Source organism: Apteryx mantelli, chromosome 2, assembly GCF_036417845.1.
Source record: "Apteryx mantelli isolate bAptMan1 chromosome 2, bAptMan1.hap1, whole genome shotgun sequence".
Taxonomy (NCBI): Eukaryota; Metazoa; Chordata; class Aves; order Apterygiformes; family Apterygidae; genus Apteryx; species Apteryx mantelli.
The window spans coordinates 57,135,579-57,153,596 of NC_089979.1; the positions used below are offsets into that span (position 1 = coordinate 57,135,579).

At 38.6% G+C, this 18,018-nt stretch overlaps 1 protein-coding gene across 1 annotated transcript in view; it reads right to left on the minus strand.

Annotated features, from left to right (window-relative positions):
* Positions 1–18,018, minus strand: part of PIEZO2 (piezo type mechanosensitive ion channel component 2) — a 318,339-nt gene that overhangs the window by 79,037 nt on the left and 221,284 nt on the right. The window contains exons 11-17 of the mRNA XM_067290714.1: positions 16,489–16,627; positions 15,926–16,059; positions 13,569–13,805; positions 10,576–10,699; positions 8,715–8,968; positions 7,901–8,049; positions 6,980–7,153 (exon numbers count right to left, since the gene is read on the minus strand). Of these exons, the coding sequence (XP_067146815.1) occupies positions 6,980–7,153; positions 7,901–8,049; positions 8,715–8,968; positions 10,576–10,699; positions 13,569–13,805; positions 15,926–16,059; positions 16,489–16,627 (1,211 nt within the window). The remainder of the gene's footprint in view (positions 1–6,979; positions 7,154–7,900; positions 8,050–8,714; positions 8,969–10,575; positions 10,700–13,568; positions 13,806–15,925; positions 16,060–16,488; positions 16,628–18,018) is intronic.

Genomic DNA, 18,018 nt, shown 5'->3' on the forward strand with positions numbered 1-18,018 from the left:
GATACAACAATTTTAACACAGAAATGGTAATACTCTATTGTCATGGCTGCAATTCTTTTGAGGCCTTTCCAGCATTAATTTTATCTTTACTGAGAAAAGAGACGTTATATTATCTTCTAATACACAAATGGTTTCAGAATAATATGAAAGTCATCAATTTACACATGCATTTTTTCCCAGCTGTGTTGCTTTTCATACATATTAACTGATATTTATGAAGAGACTGTTCTTAATCAGTAGCTTAATTCCAAATACCAGTGACTTCATGGACATGGAGCTTGCACTCTGGATGTGAATTGTGCTGCTATTCCCACACTGATTCAAGCTCCTAGATGAAGAGGGACAGAATCACATCATTTGTTTACTGAAAACCTGTCTTTCCTAAATGTCAAATCCTATGTACTCTGCTGAGCACTGTGCTTACTGCCATAGTTTCTTTGAATAGGACTTCTTACAATAAAACCTCTCTTTTGCAAGCCCTTATCTGTGTGATCAGGTCACTAAATGCTTAGTTATGCTATAAAAATTACTACGCTCAGAATGTTTTCAAGCATCTATTAGACTATTTCTGAACTAATGCTAACTTTAATATGCTGCAGTACTATCTCAGGTCTTTGTTTTTCATGATGTGAAATTCTGGCATATTACCATTTAGACATGAAATTCTGCAAATGTTAACTAGGATTTTTGCAGCTCAAGAAACTAAAAATCTAGATTTAGCCATCTGATCATTAAAAAATGAGCAACATAGTCTAAGTGATTAATGACAAAGTCAAACAAGCAAAAGTATTTTTCCAATGTTTGGGAGTTACACTTTATTCATGTTGGAAACTCTAGTGCCTCCAAATGAAGGAAAAGGTACAGAAATTTGAATAAACAATCCTGAAGTAGTAATATCATAACAATTGTCAAAAAAGCAGAACAGGGTGTCTTAGAAATCAAATTTTAATAAAACAGTCAAGCCCAAAATAATCTCATTGGATAAATACATCCGTGACAACGATTACCAAAATCCCTGATCATGGATTGGGCTATGAACCTGAATGTCCAGTAATCTGAAATCTTGTATTCTAGACTATATTATACTTGCCTTGTCCAGTAAAGTTAAGGCTTGTTGTCCGATATACTTTATTTTCAGGGGTAAGCAAGTATATATACTATAAGAACATTCAAATTTCAGTAAAAAGACTAAACAACAGTAATCACTAAAATGACTAAACTTTGCATACCTGTGTAGAACTCTTAAAATGTACCAGTACCAGACTCAAGTATAAAGAAGAGAGAATGAATTTTCAGTTCAGTTCAGATCTACAGAGACAGATCCCCAACTAATATAAATCATCAGAGTCCATTGCAAAGGCAAGGGCCCATGAAACAAGAGTATCCATGCACAGGTGTAATTCCACTGATTTTAGCGAGATACCTTCCCAAGTGACTTTTATGATGGAAAATCTACATTCACACTGGTGTAAATCAAGGACATATTGACTTACTTACCTCAGTGTAAACTGGACAGAAACACAGTGACTCTACAGGATTTTATTTGGGAAGACTAATCTTTATCTTATAACTCCCATTCAGATCCAGGAGGTGATGGGATTATAAATGAGGGCACATGCAATATATACCTGATAAAGCCTCAATATGACCTTAGTTTTCAGTATGTCAGTGCTTAGTTCTATTGACTTAGTAGGTTTAAGCACAAGACTGTGTGCTCGGGAGATCCAAGGCTAGATAAAAAGCCTTGCCCATTTTTTAAAAAGTTAGTCTGTTTAGAATATTTCTTCCCAAGCTTCCACATTTATTCCTAAGGTTGCTTTTCTTTTCTTTTCTCAATTATAAGATTGCATGATTTCATGTAACAGACAACAGAGGTATCAGGATATAAAAACGGCACTGAAAATTTAGTACTTATAAGACAAGTTACCTGTATAGGCTTCACAGCTAGTCAGATGTAACTTAAAGTCAGATAGCACATACTGGTGGGAAATTATCAGAGATTACACAAAAGGTAATAACTAAATGTCTGATTAAAAATGCAGACAGCAAGCCTTGAAGGCATAGCAGCTAATGGTTTTAAGTGAGACCATTACCTGTCCTCAAAATAATTAAATAGGGTATCAACAAAGAAAAGTATTCTAGTATATCTAGCTGTAGTCATCAAAGCAATTTCAGTGGCACTCAGATCAGGCATGTGCCCCAGGTCCTTGCTGGTGCCCTACTACTTTCATTTATTTGCAATTTGCTAGAGCAGATTAATTAACAACTTATTGGCTCCATTATGAAGCATCTTTTACCACTGGTAATGTTTTTTGCAATCGGCTTATGCATTTCTTGAAACTTACTGCCTCTAAATTATTTCTCAGGTATCTGTCACTTAGAGTTTCTTGCTCTATAGGATGTTATTGACCCATTTGTCTCAAGTACCCAGCATGCAAGAAGCAAGTTGAGTGCGCAGTGCTGTGCAGTTACTGGCAGAGACCTGAGCTACATCGCAGCCACGTCTGCAGCCAGTCCTGTCCACCCCGACTCTAAGCCTGACAAGTGGACTGACTTTAGGACCTGCCTCATCACCACGGACCTGTTGGGAGCTCACCACACTGTAGGGGACCCCTGTTACTGCCCCTGGACCCGATCCTGACCCTCACATGCTGGTTCTCATTCCTGACTCCTGGTGGGTGAAGGCCCTCCCTGGCCATGCCCTTTGGCTCCTGCCTGCCCTTCCCACCCCCTGACACTTCTTCCTACACACCAGGTTTCCAGCTCTGGTGAACTTTCATGAACTGGCCTAGAACATATGATGATATTTAAAGAAGTAGCATGAACACATGACATATAAATTAATCTCTTATTAGAGCAGGTATTCACAAAAATCCAACTGAGGGATTTTCTCAGGTTTTCTGCTTATATTCAGTAGCAACAACAAATGCAGAAGTCCTTCTAAAGACTGCAAGGGTCTAAGGACCTTTGCTTAAATGGCCCTCTGAGCTGATTAAATAGAAGTCCAGATTACTGCACTCAAATATTTTGAAAGGAATCCCTTTATGGAGCTGTTTGCAAGAATCCATCTATAAAAGCATGAGGACGACAACAATGCAGGCTTTGGTAGGCTGGATCCTGTAGCACCAACTCAGGCTCCGAATTAACAGCCTTAGCCCGCACTGGTTTCAGTGTATCAGATTCTCTATCTTTGTCTTTGAATGGGAAATCAGAGTCTGTACACGCTACTATTTTTCTTGAAAAGAAATATCTATTCCACATTTCATTGACCTGACCCTCAAATTCCCTTGCGCTTGGGAGGCAGACTGGGGTGTGTATGTGAATGGATGCACATGCAGGCATGCATCTTTCCATGCACAGACAAAGGGTAGATAAACGAGCCTCCTCAACCAAGTCTATTGTCTGCAGCCAATTACAAATAGCACCAGTTATGCCTTTACTGAGGCATGGACAAAGCTTGAGAATCCCAACTGGGAGATGAACTCACAACATATAAATATGCAGGAGAGATGTATTAACTACTTCACCAGTTAGTATGTTTAGAAGACGAAAATACCTGAACAACAATCTCTTCCCTGCTTATTTCACAGTACTGTGCAGCAAGAACATATTTTGCTTGAAGGCAATTAAGAAGTAACAAACAAATTAAGGTATATCTTTTTTTAAAGGAAAGGAAAGATTGAAGTACCCACCTATTTATTATTAGATAAACACGGCCATTGACTTTGGCATGGCTATGAGGTGGGAGATGAAAGCACAAGAATGCATGAGATGGCAATGGGAAATGAGTTAGGGAGAGAGAAAAGGAAACCGTTAAAAAGAAACGAATGTAGTTTCCTGTCTACCAAGAGAGACATATTGTCATAACAAAATACCAAGTCTGAAAGCTTAACACACCATGCAGTGAAAAGTCTAGGAAGCTTATAAATACAATACTTAGACACTTACTATGCAACTTGAGTTAGTACTACAGGTACTTACTATAGATCCCAAAATGTAAGAACAGTTGCTATTGCTTTATCTCACATAAGTCCCAGAATATTTTGTGCATTTTTAAAAATAGATATTTTGTTACTCTTTTATTTAAAGGTGATTATAATGAAGCATCATACCATAGAATTTGTCTGCCTCACAGCCTTTATCTCTGCCATACCACAATTCATGACGCAGGAAGGAAATGGGCTTATAAAGTCTTAATCAGAAGTTTTCCCTTTCTTCTTGCAAATGCAAAACTGACCCAGGCCCTTGGTTCTGTCACCTTTATAAATAGTCAGAAATGTCTCACTCTGCCAGTTGCAGTATGCCAGGTTCTGTCACCTCTATTTGTAGATGGCAGAGCCTTATTCTTGAACTCACTTTGCACACTTTGCTCATGTGAAACAGTATCTTAATGCAAGAAAAGTTTTAGGGATTTTAACAAGACTCTTCAGCTACATACAGACATAATACCACAACCACACAATCAGTTCAGGGGCTGATGGAAGAACTGAGGCTGCTTTTCACTATAACTTTCATGACTAGCTCTCACCTGTTGCGGTTGTTTTAACAAGTTCTCTATTAAAAGGACTGACTTTTGTCTGCTTACTGAAAAAAAGTTTCATTTTCTTTAATTTTTAAATTTTTCTGTAGCAACAGAGGCAACATAAAAACAATTTTGAGGGGTAAACTAGCTGTTGTGCTAAGAATTTTTAAGGTAAAAGGAACAAATGAAGCCTTAGTGGCTTTGTAAAAGTATTGCACATAGTTACGGTACATATGAGTCTTTAATCTGTGTTTTAACTGTCCCTGCAACTTATTTCTATTGTTAGCATTACTGTTAAGCTGATGCTAGTAGCTGTGCTAGATTTTATCGATCTTTATGCACCATCAGTGCAACTGTCAGCTGAGTTCTCATGCTGAAGCTTTGAACTTCAGCTAATTCACAGTACTGAGTATTTATTGCATGAAGAGGGAAGAAAACAGCTGGATCTTCATATGTCAGGCAGTGCTTATGATAGCACAAACAAGAAAATGTGTTTTGATTTGGGAATTGGATGCTTGTGAAAAGTTCTGAGGAGGAACAAATGATCTATGTGATAACTGTGATTTTGAAATACTGCAAAATGACAAATACAGTACATTTCACACATTTAAGATTTAAAAATATCTAGCTACTTATCTTACAGTTCAGTACAATCTGGTACCACACAAAGACTTAAAAAACTTTGTTGTACTGATAAGGAGAAAAAGATGATATCACACAATCCTCTTCATTCATTCCTTTGCTTAAGCCTATGGTGGCAACCAATTCCTACTTTCAGTGTCCTGTCCCAAGGATACTTATTCCTGGTAAAAATTTATTTTTACTGACTGCAGATAAAATCCACATACTACAACCTTCTGTTCTGATACCAGCCTTTTCTTGCCTTTGATTTTTTTGCTATCAATAAGACGCTGACAACATTTTGTGTCTTTAGTATCGGTGGCTCCACCCTTTTGAGAAATACGTCAATTCAGTTAGAGCAACCTTCTCCACGCCAGCATTCGGCAAGTCGTAGCTAGTATTTTGGCATCTTTCATCTACTCTGGAATTTTGTTCAACAAAATTGTTAAGTAGTGGTTCCAGAGGCAGAGTGCTGCACTGTGAAACCACCTACAGCTTGGGATTGTCTGAGGGTGTTTTTTTTCATTTTGTGCCTACCAGGATCACACCAGGGTGGAGGTGCAAGCTGTTTCTATGTTACACAGCTCAGTGCAAAGTCCTTAGGCTACAAAACAAATAAACAAAAAAAACTTGAACGGTTACTGCAAACTGTGCTGCTTCCCCCCAGATGCCTCAGGCTGGGCACAGCCTGGCTGGGATGCCCAGCTGGGCTTGGGTTTCAAGGCTTGGCTGCCCAGTTCAGACACAGTAATGTACATCTGCGGCCACACAAAAAAATGTGCGGTGGGCAAGGAAGTTTGCTCACAGACCATTTCAAAGGGCCCCTGAATTTGCTATGGGATTTAGCAATTCAAGAAGAGCAAAAGGCAAAAGTATTATGCAAACAGGTATAAAAAAAGATAAGTAAAAACAAAAAGAAAAGCAACATTTTTAGGAGCTCCTTGTCAAGCTGATTTGTTTTGTTTTTAACAACTGATTTAAATACAGACACTGGAAGTTTGCAGAAGCAATCCATAAAAGTAGAGCTTATTCACATGCACTGAGAATAGGGAACACAAGCATACTTGTACCAGACACTGTAAAGACGCTTCACGCTAGATTGAATGCCTGAAAAATGTCTGAAATGTTTTTTGTAAAATGAGTAAGTCACAGAGCAGAATTCTCTGTTAAGATAAACTGTCATTATTCCACAACATGCTGTGGTGTATGTGATGCAATGCAGTTGTCCCTCACTCATAAAAATGCAGCTAAGTTACACTTATCTATGTACAGGTGAATACTTTAAAAATATTGTCTAAATGAGTTGGTTTCTTCAGAAGAATTAAACCAATGTATAATATGACACTATATAGTATATTTCCATTTCTGAAGTTCAACATAATAAAAAGGCCTCATTGTCTGAGGCGATGTGATATTTTCCAAAGATCTCCCAATCTCCATTTGGCCTGCAACATGGACATTTAAAACAGAAGTAATCCAAACTAAAAGCCTATTATTGCCAGGATTTACAAAAAGGCACACATACCAGTTAAGCATCTAACTCCTATTATAGGTCAAAGCCAATGAGATAAATGCATAAATGTTATTGATACCTCTGAAAATGTACCTCAAAATCAAAAACTTAAACATGTGGTAGAAAGGAGGGAGACAGATACATTGCTTGTGGTTTGTTTGGTGGAGTGGTGGGGTCTGAGGGAGACTGACTACTTTTTCTCCCTTTTTTTTTAAACCAGCTAGTCATAACAAGGGCAAACATGAAAAGTGAGCATTAAAAGACAGTCAGAAACAGTGCTTTCATACAGACAATGAATAGCTTCATTTACTTTGTTTCTTTACCTGTAAATAGTGTTGTCCTGTTTGCTGGTTACAGCTTTTAAATCAGTGAGCTGGAGAAAACGGTCATGGAAGTAGTGAAGATGTAAAATACACGCTAGTAGGAAGGAGGTGGGGATAAAGATGCGTGTGAATAGCTCAGCCACAGAAAACCGTTTTAAACCAAGATCCTCTAGTCTGAAAAACAAAGTAGGCCACTAAGTCATCTTTTCACACCAAAATCTTTTGCTTTTCATGAGACCTTATTACAAATCATTTGTAATGGGAAATAAGGCGCTGGTAAGTATTCTAGATCTTTAAATTCTTCTAAAGCAGAAAGTTTTACAATGCAGATATCTTGCGCCTGGACTCAGTAATTCAGAGAGATACTGTAAGCGTACAGAGCCAAACCAACCAACCCTGCCAAAAATCTCTTTATGGGAGCCAGGGAGGTTGTCTCTCACTGAAAGTCCTGCATGGAAGATCCACTCATATTGCATGTACTTCATCAGGTAAACTCCTGTTGAGGAATGCCCAGCACATCAAGAGGAGGAAGAAACTCAGCCCTCCTCATTAGCCTGAGTGCAGGTCCATCTTCATTGGCTCCAGACAGCCTGCAAATCTACTCTGAACCTCTCTCTGAATCTTGTTCATATAGTTAAAGAGGTAGAGAGAAGTATTGGCATCATATTGGAAACAGGAGTGGTGCCAAGGCCTTGGCAGCAGATAGGGTGAAAGAGAAGACTCTTTGAGCCCCTCTTACGTGCTTTCCCATCTCTCCATTTTTGCACCAATAAATCTATGGCTCCAGAGCTGAGTGCTTAAAGTCAGCTATGCCTGGGGATGGTCTCATGATTGGTCTCCATTACAGGAAGGAAGAGTGCTCTCAGAGCATTCCACCATATCAAAAATCTACTGGAAAAAAAATGAAACGAAAACACTTACTTGCTTTCATCCAGGCCTGTCATGTTCTTCCACAACCCTGGGAATGACTCAAACTGGTAGGTATAGATGAAGATAAGCACCAACATCGTGTAAACAACCACTGACATCCAAAAGTATTTTAAAATCCTTCTCCACCATTCATAGTGCACCTGAAAATCACACACTGAGGAAGTTAAAACAAGCTCAAAGCAAAGCCACTGACAAAAATATTGACAAAGCTGTACTAGCAAATGAAGACTATTATTCTTCCAATCTGGCCTAAGGTAAATGATGTGTACCCAGCAGCAGCCACAGGTCTCTGAAATACAGTTTTTACTCTTGGTGCATATACACTCGAGTTCTGACTTCTGTGTAAAATCAAAGTCTGTCAGGACATGGCCACAGGCATAAAGGCCAGGGACAGCTTCAGTCACTCAGTTTCATCACCATTAGGAGTCCAGGAGGAGTTGGACTCCATGCTCATTGGGGTGGGGAAGCTGCGTGGACCAACCACGGCAAAGACTGGTAGGATGAGTACACATCCACAAATTTACCATACAGGTTCTCGTAGTGATGTGGAATGGAGTCCCAGAGGGGAGGTATGTATTGTAGGCATTTATTTAATTTACATGCACTTTGCCTGCACTATAATCAAAAGCCAAAGAAGAATTAGTCTCATCAACCTCTTCAAAGGATCTTGTTACTATCATGTTGTATCTAATGAAAGAACAAACACACTACTTATGAATTTTGTTCTGAGCTACTTAACTGCCAAGCTAAAGGTAGGAACCATTGTATTCAAGGACAAAATTTAGTCCAAACCGTTTTCACTTACCTGATAGAGGGCCACACAGAACAGGAACAGTACCATATAGATGATTTTGTACATGACAATTCTACCCTCAAAGCTGACAAAGAAGAACATGCCCCCACAGACGTAAATCCAGTACTTGATGAACATAGCCATCACCAGCTTCCCCAGGACTTTCATAATATCCTGTTCATCATCATCATCCTCATCCTGCTCCTCCTCCTGCTGCTCCTCCTCCTCCTCTTCTTCTGCCACTTCTCCCTCTTGCAATTCCTCTCCTGCAAAGACACAGAGTCACATTTGGCCTCCATCTATTTTGGGGATTTTAGAAAGAGTTGAAATGTATGTAAAGCAAAAGCTCTGTGCACAACACAGAAACTTAAACACAATGTTCACAGCAAGAGAGTGTATTTCTAAATCATCTACATGACTCCAGAACAAGGAAAAGTATTTCAGCGTCACATGAACCTCTACCTGCTCCCAGAGCCATACAGCACATTGCTCTATGGCCCTAGCAGGCACAATTCTATGCTTTGTCTGACATGCAGGGAGCTATAGTGGAAAATTAGAGCCTAAGGGCTGTATATTGGATCATGGTCAAAACAATATTCTTGGCAATACCTATAATCCCAGGAAAGAAACCTTTTAAACTGGAAAGCAAAGAAACCACCACTGCTGCCAAAAAATCCCTGATCCTGAGTTTAGAGGGATAAATGTCCTTAAGAGAATACTGTGGTTTCCTTCAAAAACCACAAGCAAGAGGAAACATTAACATAAAACCAAACAAGCTTAAAAAATATAAATGCTGCACTAACACTGCTGTTTTCAAAGAAACTACCACGTTTCCACCTTCTTCTGCTGTGCCTCAGCCATTGCAGAAAAGGCAAACTACTTTTGCCCTGTGAAGAGGCCAGGTTTCCCTAGTTATGAATCTTGTGAGGCTCGTGGAGGGCAGGGTGGGTGTCCCCTCAAGAACACACATGAGCAGGTATCCACATAACTGGCCTTCTCCAAACTCATAGCACTTATCTGTAATGTTTTTCATGTTGAGAACAATATTGAGACTTCACCACCAAAAGGGTTGCCCCTTCCTTTGTCCCCCTCGCCATCCCTCTTCCCAGACTCTTTCCTTGCTCTCGCTTGTCCTTGCACAGCTCTGACACTGATCAGATGTTTTACTGAGCCAAAGAATCCAACAGGAAACTACTTCATTTTGTTTCTGGCCTGTGCCATGTCAGTGAGTGGAACTGCTTCAGCCCAGAATCCAGAGGGAGATGGAAAATGGCAAGGAAGGTCTGGGGGAGCAGGTGCCCAGCAGCAAAGGAGGAAACAGGCAGTGAGCTGTTAGATTAGCTTAAACTGTAACAGTCAACTTCACTGTCAGGTACACTTCTTACTGCACATCTCCTGCATTGTAAAATACACATACTTACTCTCATATTGATATTAGAGGTATAACTTCTGTTCTTGTACAAGTGCTTATGTACAAAGTGAAACTTCCAAGGAACTTAGCAACTGACTTTTCCTGTTTAAACTCTTCTTCTCCTATTGTTAAACTCCTATGGCAATTCACCTGCTAGTCTGAGTTTGGGACACAGGAATAAATTGATTATTTGAAAGTTCCACTACATTTCTCAAATGAGTCATTTAATTTATCTTGCATTTTTTGCGGTTCAACTGTAAAGCAAATTCTCATTTGTATTTGATTTTCTGAAGTTCAAAGGTTTTATTTTTATATCACCTGAGAGATTAGTTGCACATGGATTTTGCAGTCCTTGTTCAGCTGATAACAAATGCCTTGCTAATTGCTTTCAGCATTAAGAAAAGCAGTAACTGGATCTTCTGTCATGACTGAAGGAATCCATTAAATCTGATGCGACTTTACCTTTTTCTTCATCTTCTTCACTTCCAACTTTGACCTCAGATAAGGTAGTTTCTTTTAGCTGAAGTGCTTTCTGCTCTGTGAGGTGTTGCCTAAGCAGTAGCCAGAAAGTAATCGTGAAAAGAATCTGCAAACAAAAATCAAAACAAAAACGAGACACAGACTAATTGTATATCCCACTTCCTGCCATTGAAAACATGTATTTTCAGCAACTTTTCAATGTTTTCTCTGCACATCAGAAAATGGCAATGATGGCATCAGTGTCAAAGTAAGTATTTGTGGAAATTAAGTCATTTAGGAAACATCCTGCATTAAAAACAACTTTTTTTTTATTTGCACTTTTCACAGGAGTATTAACTTTCAGTCTGCACCTTTTCTTAGATATATTTACCTATTAGGTCCTATTCTACCTTGTCCTATACAGTTATTCTTCCTGTCTTAAAAGTTTAAGGATTTTCCAGTTATGTTTTGATCAGTATAACTCCCATCTGTCCTTTTTTGTTCCTTTTTCCCTTTCTGCAGGGAACAAGCACAGCTAGGTGAGTGTCTTGTCATTATTAGGGTCTGGTAAATCCTAATTCTTTTGATATAAGAGGTTTGGTACTTTAGGTGCTTAAATGCAATTAATTTAAAAGCCAAAAATTTCTTTGTGTGTCCTTATGTTATGAAAGACACAGTCAACTAAATGTGCCTTGCATTTGCAGCAGACAGTCACAACATTTGAGATGGCTCTTGACTCCTGGAAGAGCTCTGAGAGATGATTAATTCCATAACAGTAGGATATCTTAGAAATAAATAATCTCTTTAATGAAGAATGTACTTCTAAACTTCTAAAGTGTTTCAGAAAGAGCTAAATTCAACAGGTTGCAATATTGAGAGATGGCCAGGATTCAGAAAACAGCATGATGTCTATTTATCACACACTTGATTTTACACTTACATTCTATAAAGTTTCCCCTGATTTCAGTGGTGCAGTGGTTTGCAGATTATTTCACTACTTTATAAACCAGAAGAATAAAATCTCAAATAGGAAACATGTAAGAGTCAAGTAGTTTGTACACAATACAATACAATACAATGACAAGGCCAATAGTGTAATGTAAAGAGCTCTCTTCTTTTTCATCTAACCTGAAGGTACTTCATGGGGAAAAGAAGAGGTCCTAGGCTGGTGACAGCTGTTTTCACAGGCACTGTGGCTAAGGCTGAGCTGCCATAGAAGATCCTCAGCCTGTGTGAATTGTCACAACTCTTCCAGATACCTCCTGGAGCTCTGGCTTTTGCTACACAAACATCTGATATTATAAAGCACAGATCTGTTCTGCAGCAACAAGCTCTGTCTCACTGCTCTTGCCATTTCCAGAGCCACACTGGGTCTAAGACAAGTTTTGAAGGGTTGTAAACAAAACAAATGCTTTTAGTTCACCTTTCACAGCATCCATTTTATTTCTTTTTCAGACCAGGACACACATTCAAAGCATGTGGAAAATTATGCAGAGAGAATTACAGTATATTGCTTTGGCTCTTTCTCTCCTTGCAGAATACAGTATTCAGTCTTTACTTAAATTTACAGAGTGCATTATATTCAGCCTAAAAAAACAGCAGATGTCTTCTACTAGTTTTATAGGTGTGGCTATCTCATCATATATGCACAACAGTTTCCTTTCCTGATACCAGTTTTAGATAAGACATTTGATGATATAGCTAATCAGAGACTATGGCAAAGGGGCTGACACTATATTAAGACAGTTAAAACCTTTTAGAGATTCACAAAGTCATTGAGACTTGAAACTGTAGAACTTACCTTGCAGAACCCCTCGAGATCTAGCTCTCTTACTAAACTAGCTCTACCTTTACGGGAGAAATAATACAGTGCTCACTAATTTTCAAATGCATTAATGATCCAGAAATGGTTGCCCAAAGGGCAATGCCAACCAGGAAAATCAGTTGCAGGATCACCTTAAATGGAAATTAGGAGGCACAAAGGAAGTGATACACTTAGCTCAAGGGGAGCAGTGCCAACCAGATGCACTCTCTGAGATGCCCCTCTTGACTGCTCTAGGAAACAGATTCCTATTTATGCTCATTCCAACCCCCAGAAGCAAGCCTGCCAAACTCAACGCATTTTGTAGGGCTTTCAAGACATCAAAAGAAAAAAACATCATGCATTGAGATCAACAAACCCTCTTGTTCGTGACCTGAAATGGATTCCAGCTCTTGCTGCTTCAGGTGTAAGAGTAAAGAACTAAAGTTCAGCTACAGTCACATACTGCTGCTTGTGCCAGATGATAAGGGAATGAGTGGTATTAGTAACTTCAGTGACACCACAGTTACATTTGCTATCATATTCAAAGACAGACCTGACATCCCACGGGTAACTGAATACAGCAAAGGCAGTTCCACAGTAAATAAAGCCGCTAAAACTGCAAAGTGTTTATTCAGTTGCCCACAATCATTGAGCTGACTTCATATTCAGAGCTTCATATGGCCCCTGCTTGGGTCTCACTACAACCAGTGGGTATTTTGCCATTGACCACACAGGTGTGGGGTTTATGGTTTTGAAGGCCAGAAGCTTCCATGTGTGATATCTGTGCTGAAGGATTCACAAGTAGCTGAGACATCACGCTCTCAGTTATGAGAGGAGAGGTTTAAGAGGATAAAAATTAATCCAACATATCAAATCACATCTACTTTCGCATCCATTTTATAGATCCAAACAAGTGAGCAATTTTCCACCCACTAAGAATTCTCTGCAGAATTATCATGACAGTTTCCAGATACATTTGAAACATTTGTTTTGATATTAGATTTATGAACCAGAAGCAAGTTTTGCAACAACATTTTTAAAATTACTTATCCTTCATTGTAGAACTGCTGCTGAACATGGTCATACTGAATAATGAGGATTCATTCTTAAGAAATGCCAAGAGCTCCACATTTTTCATCACAATATATTTTATGGTGTTCATAAATAAGTCTCAGCTGTTCATAACACATACCTTAGATGCTAATTCCCCAGGTTCCTTTCTTTCTAAAAATCCTGATACTTCAGGAAGCTCATCATTCTTGAGCTCAATACTCCATATATACTGCAACGTTAGCAGTAAATTTCCATAGAAAACCATGAACGGTGAACTGATCATGGCGTATTTCCTTCGGTCCCGAATCATCCACAGTGTGCAAGACCAGATCAATAACACAAAAGTCAACCAACTGTGATATGTGATACTCCAAGCCTTGTGGAAAGAGAAAAGAGAAAGAAAAATGTTCACAGATTTACTCAGGAAAAGCGTTGCTGCATACTGCCAGTCAAACTTTACAGTGTTTCTCTACCTAGCACACATTTTCATTGTCATAAAACTCCCACCTGTATTAATCAGGCCAGCTACAACAAACCCCTTGGAAAACATGCTGAAAATGGATTCTTAAGAAATCCAGAGCTGAGGACGAACCTTTCTTTGTACATTAATTGCAGCTTGGTAAGGTTTGTAAGCAGACTAACCGAGATGGAAAATACAGACTAACTTTTGGGCCCACAAGGCCTCCTTGCAAAACTAGCAGCAAAGAATTCAGAGTGGCAATAGCAAGGGAATGTTCAATAGCTCCTCACGTTCAAGGCCTTCAGCAGACTTAGAAAACGACGCTGACTCCACACCGCTCTTGCTTTTGTGGAATCAATGTTAAATGGAAAACTTTGGTATGTGCACTCCTAATCTGAAGATCATTTAGTCTGCACTAACCATGTTAGTTGGCTTCCTATACTCACAACTACCAAATGTTTTGTACAGCTTGCAGAAATCAGTTACTGAAAACTTATCTATTGTACACATGAGGAAAAGTATTGCTTTTTAAAGTGCTTTTTTTATTATTCATGTCTTGTTACTGATTTAGGGCAAAATTCAGCTATATTTTTATATAAATCTGGAATACCTGTCAACAGAATATTTTAATTTCTCTTTTAATGTAAATAGAAAAGTATGAAACATTAAGAATATTTTAATCAGGTTAGCTCAGCCCCTCTGGAAATGGTATCTTTTAGGGTATGTGAAAACACTAATATGTTGACATATAGGAAATTAACATTCACTCAGATATGTTTAGCTATGCTGTAAGCGGAATTTGGTATAAGTGGAATCAGATCACACCAGAAATGAATTCATAGATGAATTTGGCTACGGTCATTTAAAATGGGGATATTTCACTATGGAAAAATCTAGTAGTGTCTCAATATTATACTAGAAGAAGGGTCTTTAAATACATCTCCACCTTTGACATTGACAGATATAAGCCTGGAAATGAACTAAAAAGGAAATGCAAAGCATGCGAAGCATGCAAGCTGAAAAAAATAAGAAAAAGAGGCATCGTGGTAGTAAGAAAATAAGCACTTGCCAGTGTCTCAAAATGCATCAAGTTAGATCCAGATTCTACACAGAGTTGTTTTATTTAGTTTGTAATGAGAAACATTTCCTGCTAAAGGACAGCAAATAAAGTTTGAAACCAAAAAAACCTACCCACATGTATTTTCTTTTTACTATATGCAAACAAAAAGCAGCCAAAATAATTTGTTTTACCATTTTTAAATGCAGAATCGGGCCAAGAAACTTTATGGTAAATTGCATCACAGTTGAAACCTTTCCAAAACAGTAAAACCAAAGCCTGTATTGGGAATATAGACAGAGAACTAATCATCGTGATGAAAACTAGCTACAGTGCAACTCCAGGTATTTGCATCCAGTGGGCTTAAAAGTAAACAACAAAATGAAAGAAAAAATATAGGTGGTAAGCAATATTATAACAAAATCTTGCTTGGCACAAAGTTGTATTTGCCTTGAGACCTTTCTGTGTCAATACAGGAAATTAGGGTTTATAGATCTTTTTTCTCAAGAGAGTAAACTGTATGCATGCTTCAATTCAAAATGATATAGAAACTATATGGATGTTGAAACTATATGGAATTTCAATAGAAATTATATATTTAAATTTACTAGATGAATATGAAATGCTTTAAAGTTTGCAGACAAATTTCTGACTGGAGCACAAGCATGACAAACCTGCTCATACAAAAGCTTCGGAATCAATAGAAAACTGAGCCTCAGTGGTTTTCTGACATTCAAAAGACAACAAAACATAGGGTTTCCAGTCCTGGAAATGTGATGCTTTACCCAGAACCCTGTGTGTTGCCCTATTTATAGGTCTATAACAGGCTTGAGAATTATGTATTAATAATGTAAAAGGGAACCAAAATGATGCATACTGATATTTTATAACCCTGATGCAAACACTAACTGAAAATCAAAGACCCGATTAGTCCCAGGAAAACACTGAGAACACATTATTTGTTGTTGTCAGTACTTACCATCATAGCTATCAGAGCACAAATGTAGCTTTGTTTCATGATAAATTGGAACACAGAGACCATGGCATGTAATTTAACATTTTCTTTTTCCTCCTGAGTAACTTCCTCTTCCTCTTCCTCCTCCTCTTCCTTTTCTAAGGAGAAAAAAGAAATTCTTATTTGCAATCCATACTGATCTAAAAGTAGTATATGCACACTCTCTCCAGGGAAGTATCCCTGGAATGATATAACTTGTATTCACTCTGATTGCTACTGCTACAGCAACAGCCAGCCCAAGATGGGAGCCAAAGAAAAACTACTTTTGAGCACAGTAAAGCAACACAAGACCTTCGATCACTGTGTTGACAGGCAAAGAGGCAAAGTATGTTGGATAGTATACGCCTGCAGCCCAATTTACAAAGTTGCCAAGTGGTCAGCCATCATTATAAGGTGACAACAATTATTTAAATTTCAGCAGGCCAAGGAGCTTAACAAAATGAAATAAATGTGGGAGGCGGTGAGTTGAGAGAAAGAACAATAAAATATGGAACTAAGGATAATTTCCAGGCAATTCTTTTCACTACCTGACATGTCATCCGAAGGCTCCCATTTGTACTGTGGTGTTGAGTACATGTCTGCTTTGGCTGGACCATTTTCTAATGGAAGTGTGGAGTGGATGGTGTGATAGTCAACGGGGTTCCCATTCACTGTTACCAGCAAAACCTGCCAGAACATCGGAGAGAGGCACCACATTTAGGGCAGCTCTTACAAGAATGAAACCCCCATTTCCCTGCTTCGCTAGTGTTGGTTTTCTAACCTTAAAGGAGCTTAACGAGTAACTGCAGTTGGCTCCTTCCAAACAAATTGATACTTTACAGTCATGTTGCATGCAAAAGTAGCATGTAACTGCTTCCAAAATTATTTTGGGGAGCTTTTTATGTAATATCAATAAAATAGCAAATTGGTTTCAGTGAAGTTCTTTAACAAACTGTAAAATGCTGCTGCTTCGAACTTCTGCACCTATATCCTTTAAAAGATTTCAGAGTTTTTTCAAATTCTTATAACTTCACATTGCATTAGGCAGCACTTCAATTTACAGACAGGCAATCTGAAAAACAATAAAAGCGTGGACACACAAGCAAATTTACTGCAGTCAGCTGAGCCATGGTAGCTGACTGCATGCTCTTGGCATGTCTCACCTATGACATAAAATAGAGAGAAAAAACAGTTTAAAGGTGGATTAAGTAAGTTAACACATCCACAAGTGAGGAAGGCTAAGGTCAACTACATGGCTCAGTGCACAAATAACTCAGTGAGCCCCTACTCCGACGTCCTGACTTTCCCAGGTTAAGCAGGCAGTTTACAGTCAAGCCGGGAAAGTATCAGGATCTCCTGGCTAACCAGGCTGGCTAAAGTTCAAAGCTGTAACCTCAAATTCATCTTCCTTCTTATGGCTAACTAATATGTGGAGATTTTCAGACTTTAGTTCACATCTAATTAATTTCCAGTAGTTATGAAAATAATGGTTATAACTGACTTTCCATTTTAAATTATTACTGGAGAGATCTACAGTTGCCGCAGTTAATAAAACCAGTTGTGGTAATTATTGTTATTGATTGTTCAGCATTTATGCCACTTGTTAGTACTAATTCAGCATCCCTGCATTTTTTTCTTCTTGTGAATTGAATTTCAGCCCTTGTACTTGTTTGGATTAGAGCTCCAGCAGCAACCATAATAAATATCTCTCATATTGGCAGAAATCCACATGCAATGGGTTGTTGATGGCAGTACATGCTGAAGACTGACTTCTGTTAAGGCCATGAGATAGGAGTATATTTTGCCCAGAGAAACTGCACTGATTCAGACTCTATTTCAGGAGAACAGTATCTGGGTTAAGTTCAGTTATACCAAACACAGGCTGTGGAGCACATTTAGATTTGGTTACAGGTGTTCCCAAAATTCATCTGCATCTCCATTCCTCTGTGTATGCTGAACCAAGGGAGTGTTTCTGCTTTCAGAATCTGCTAGGATTCCTAGCAATCAGGATAAATGAATCAGTTGCTGTCCATTGAAACAGAGATCTGCCTTTTCTGTAATTTGTAAATTAAACTCGT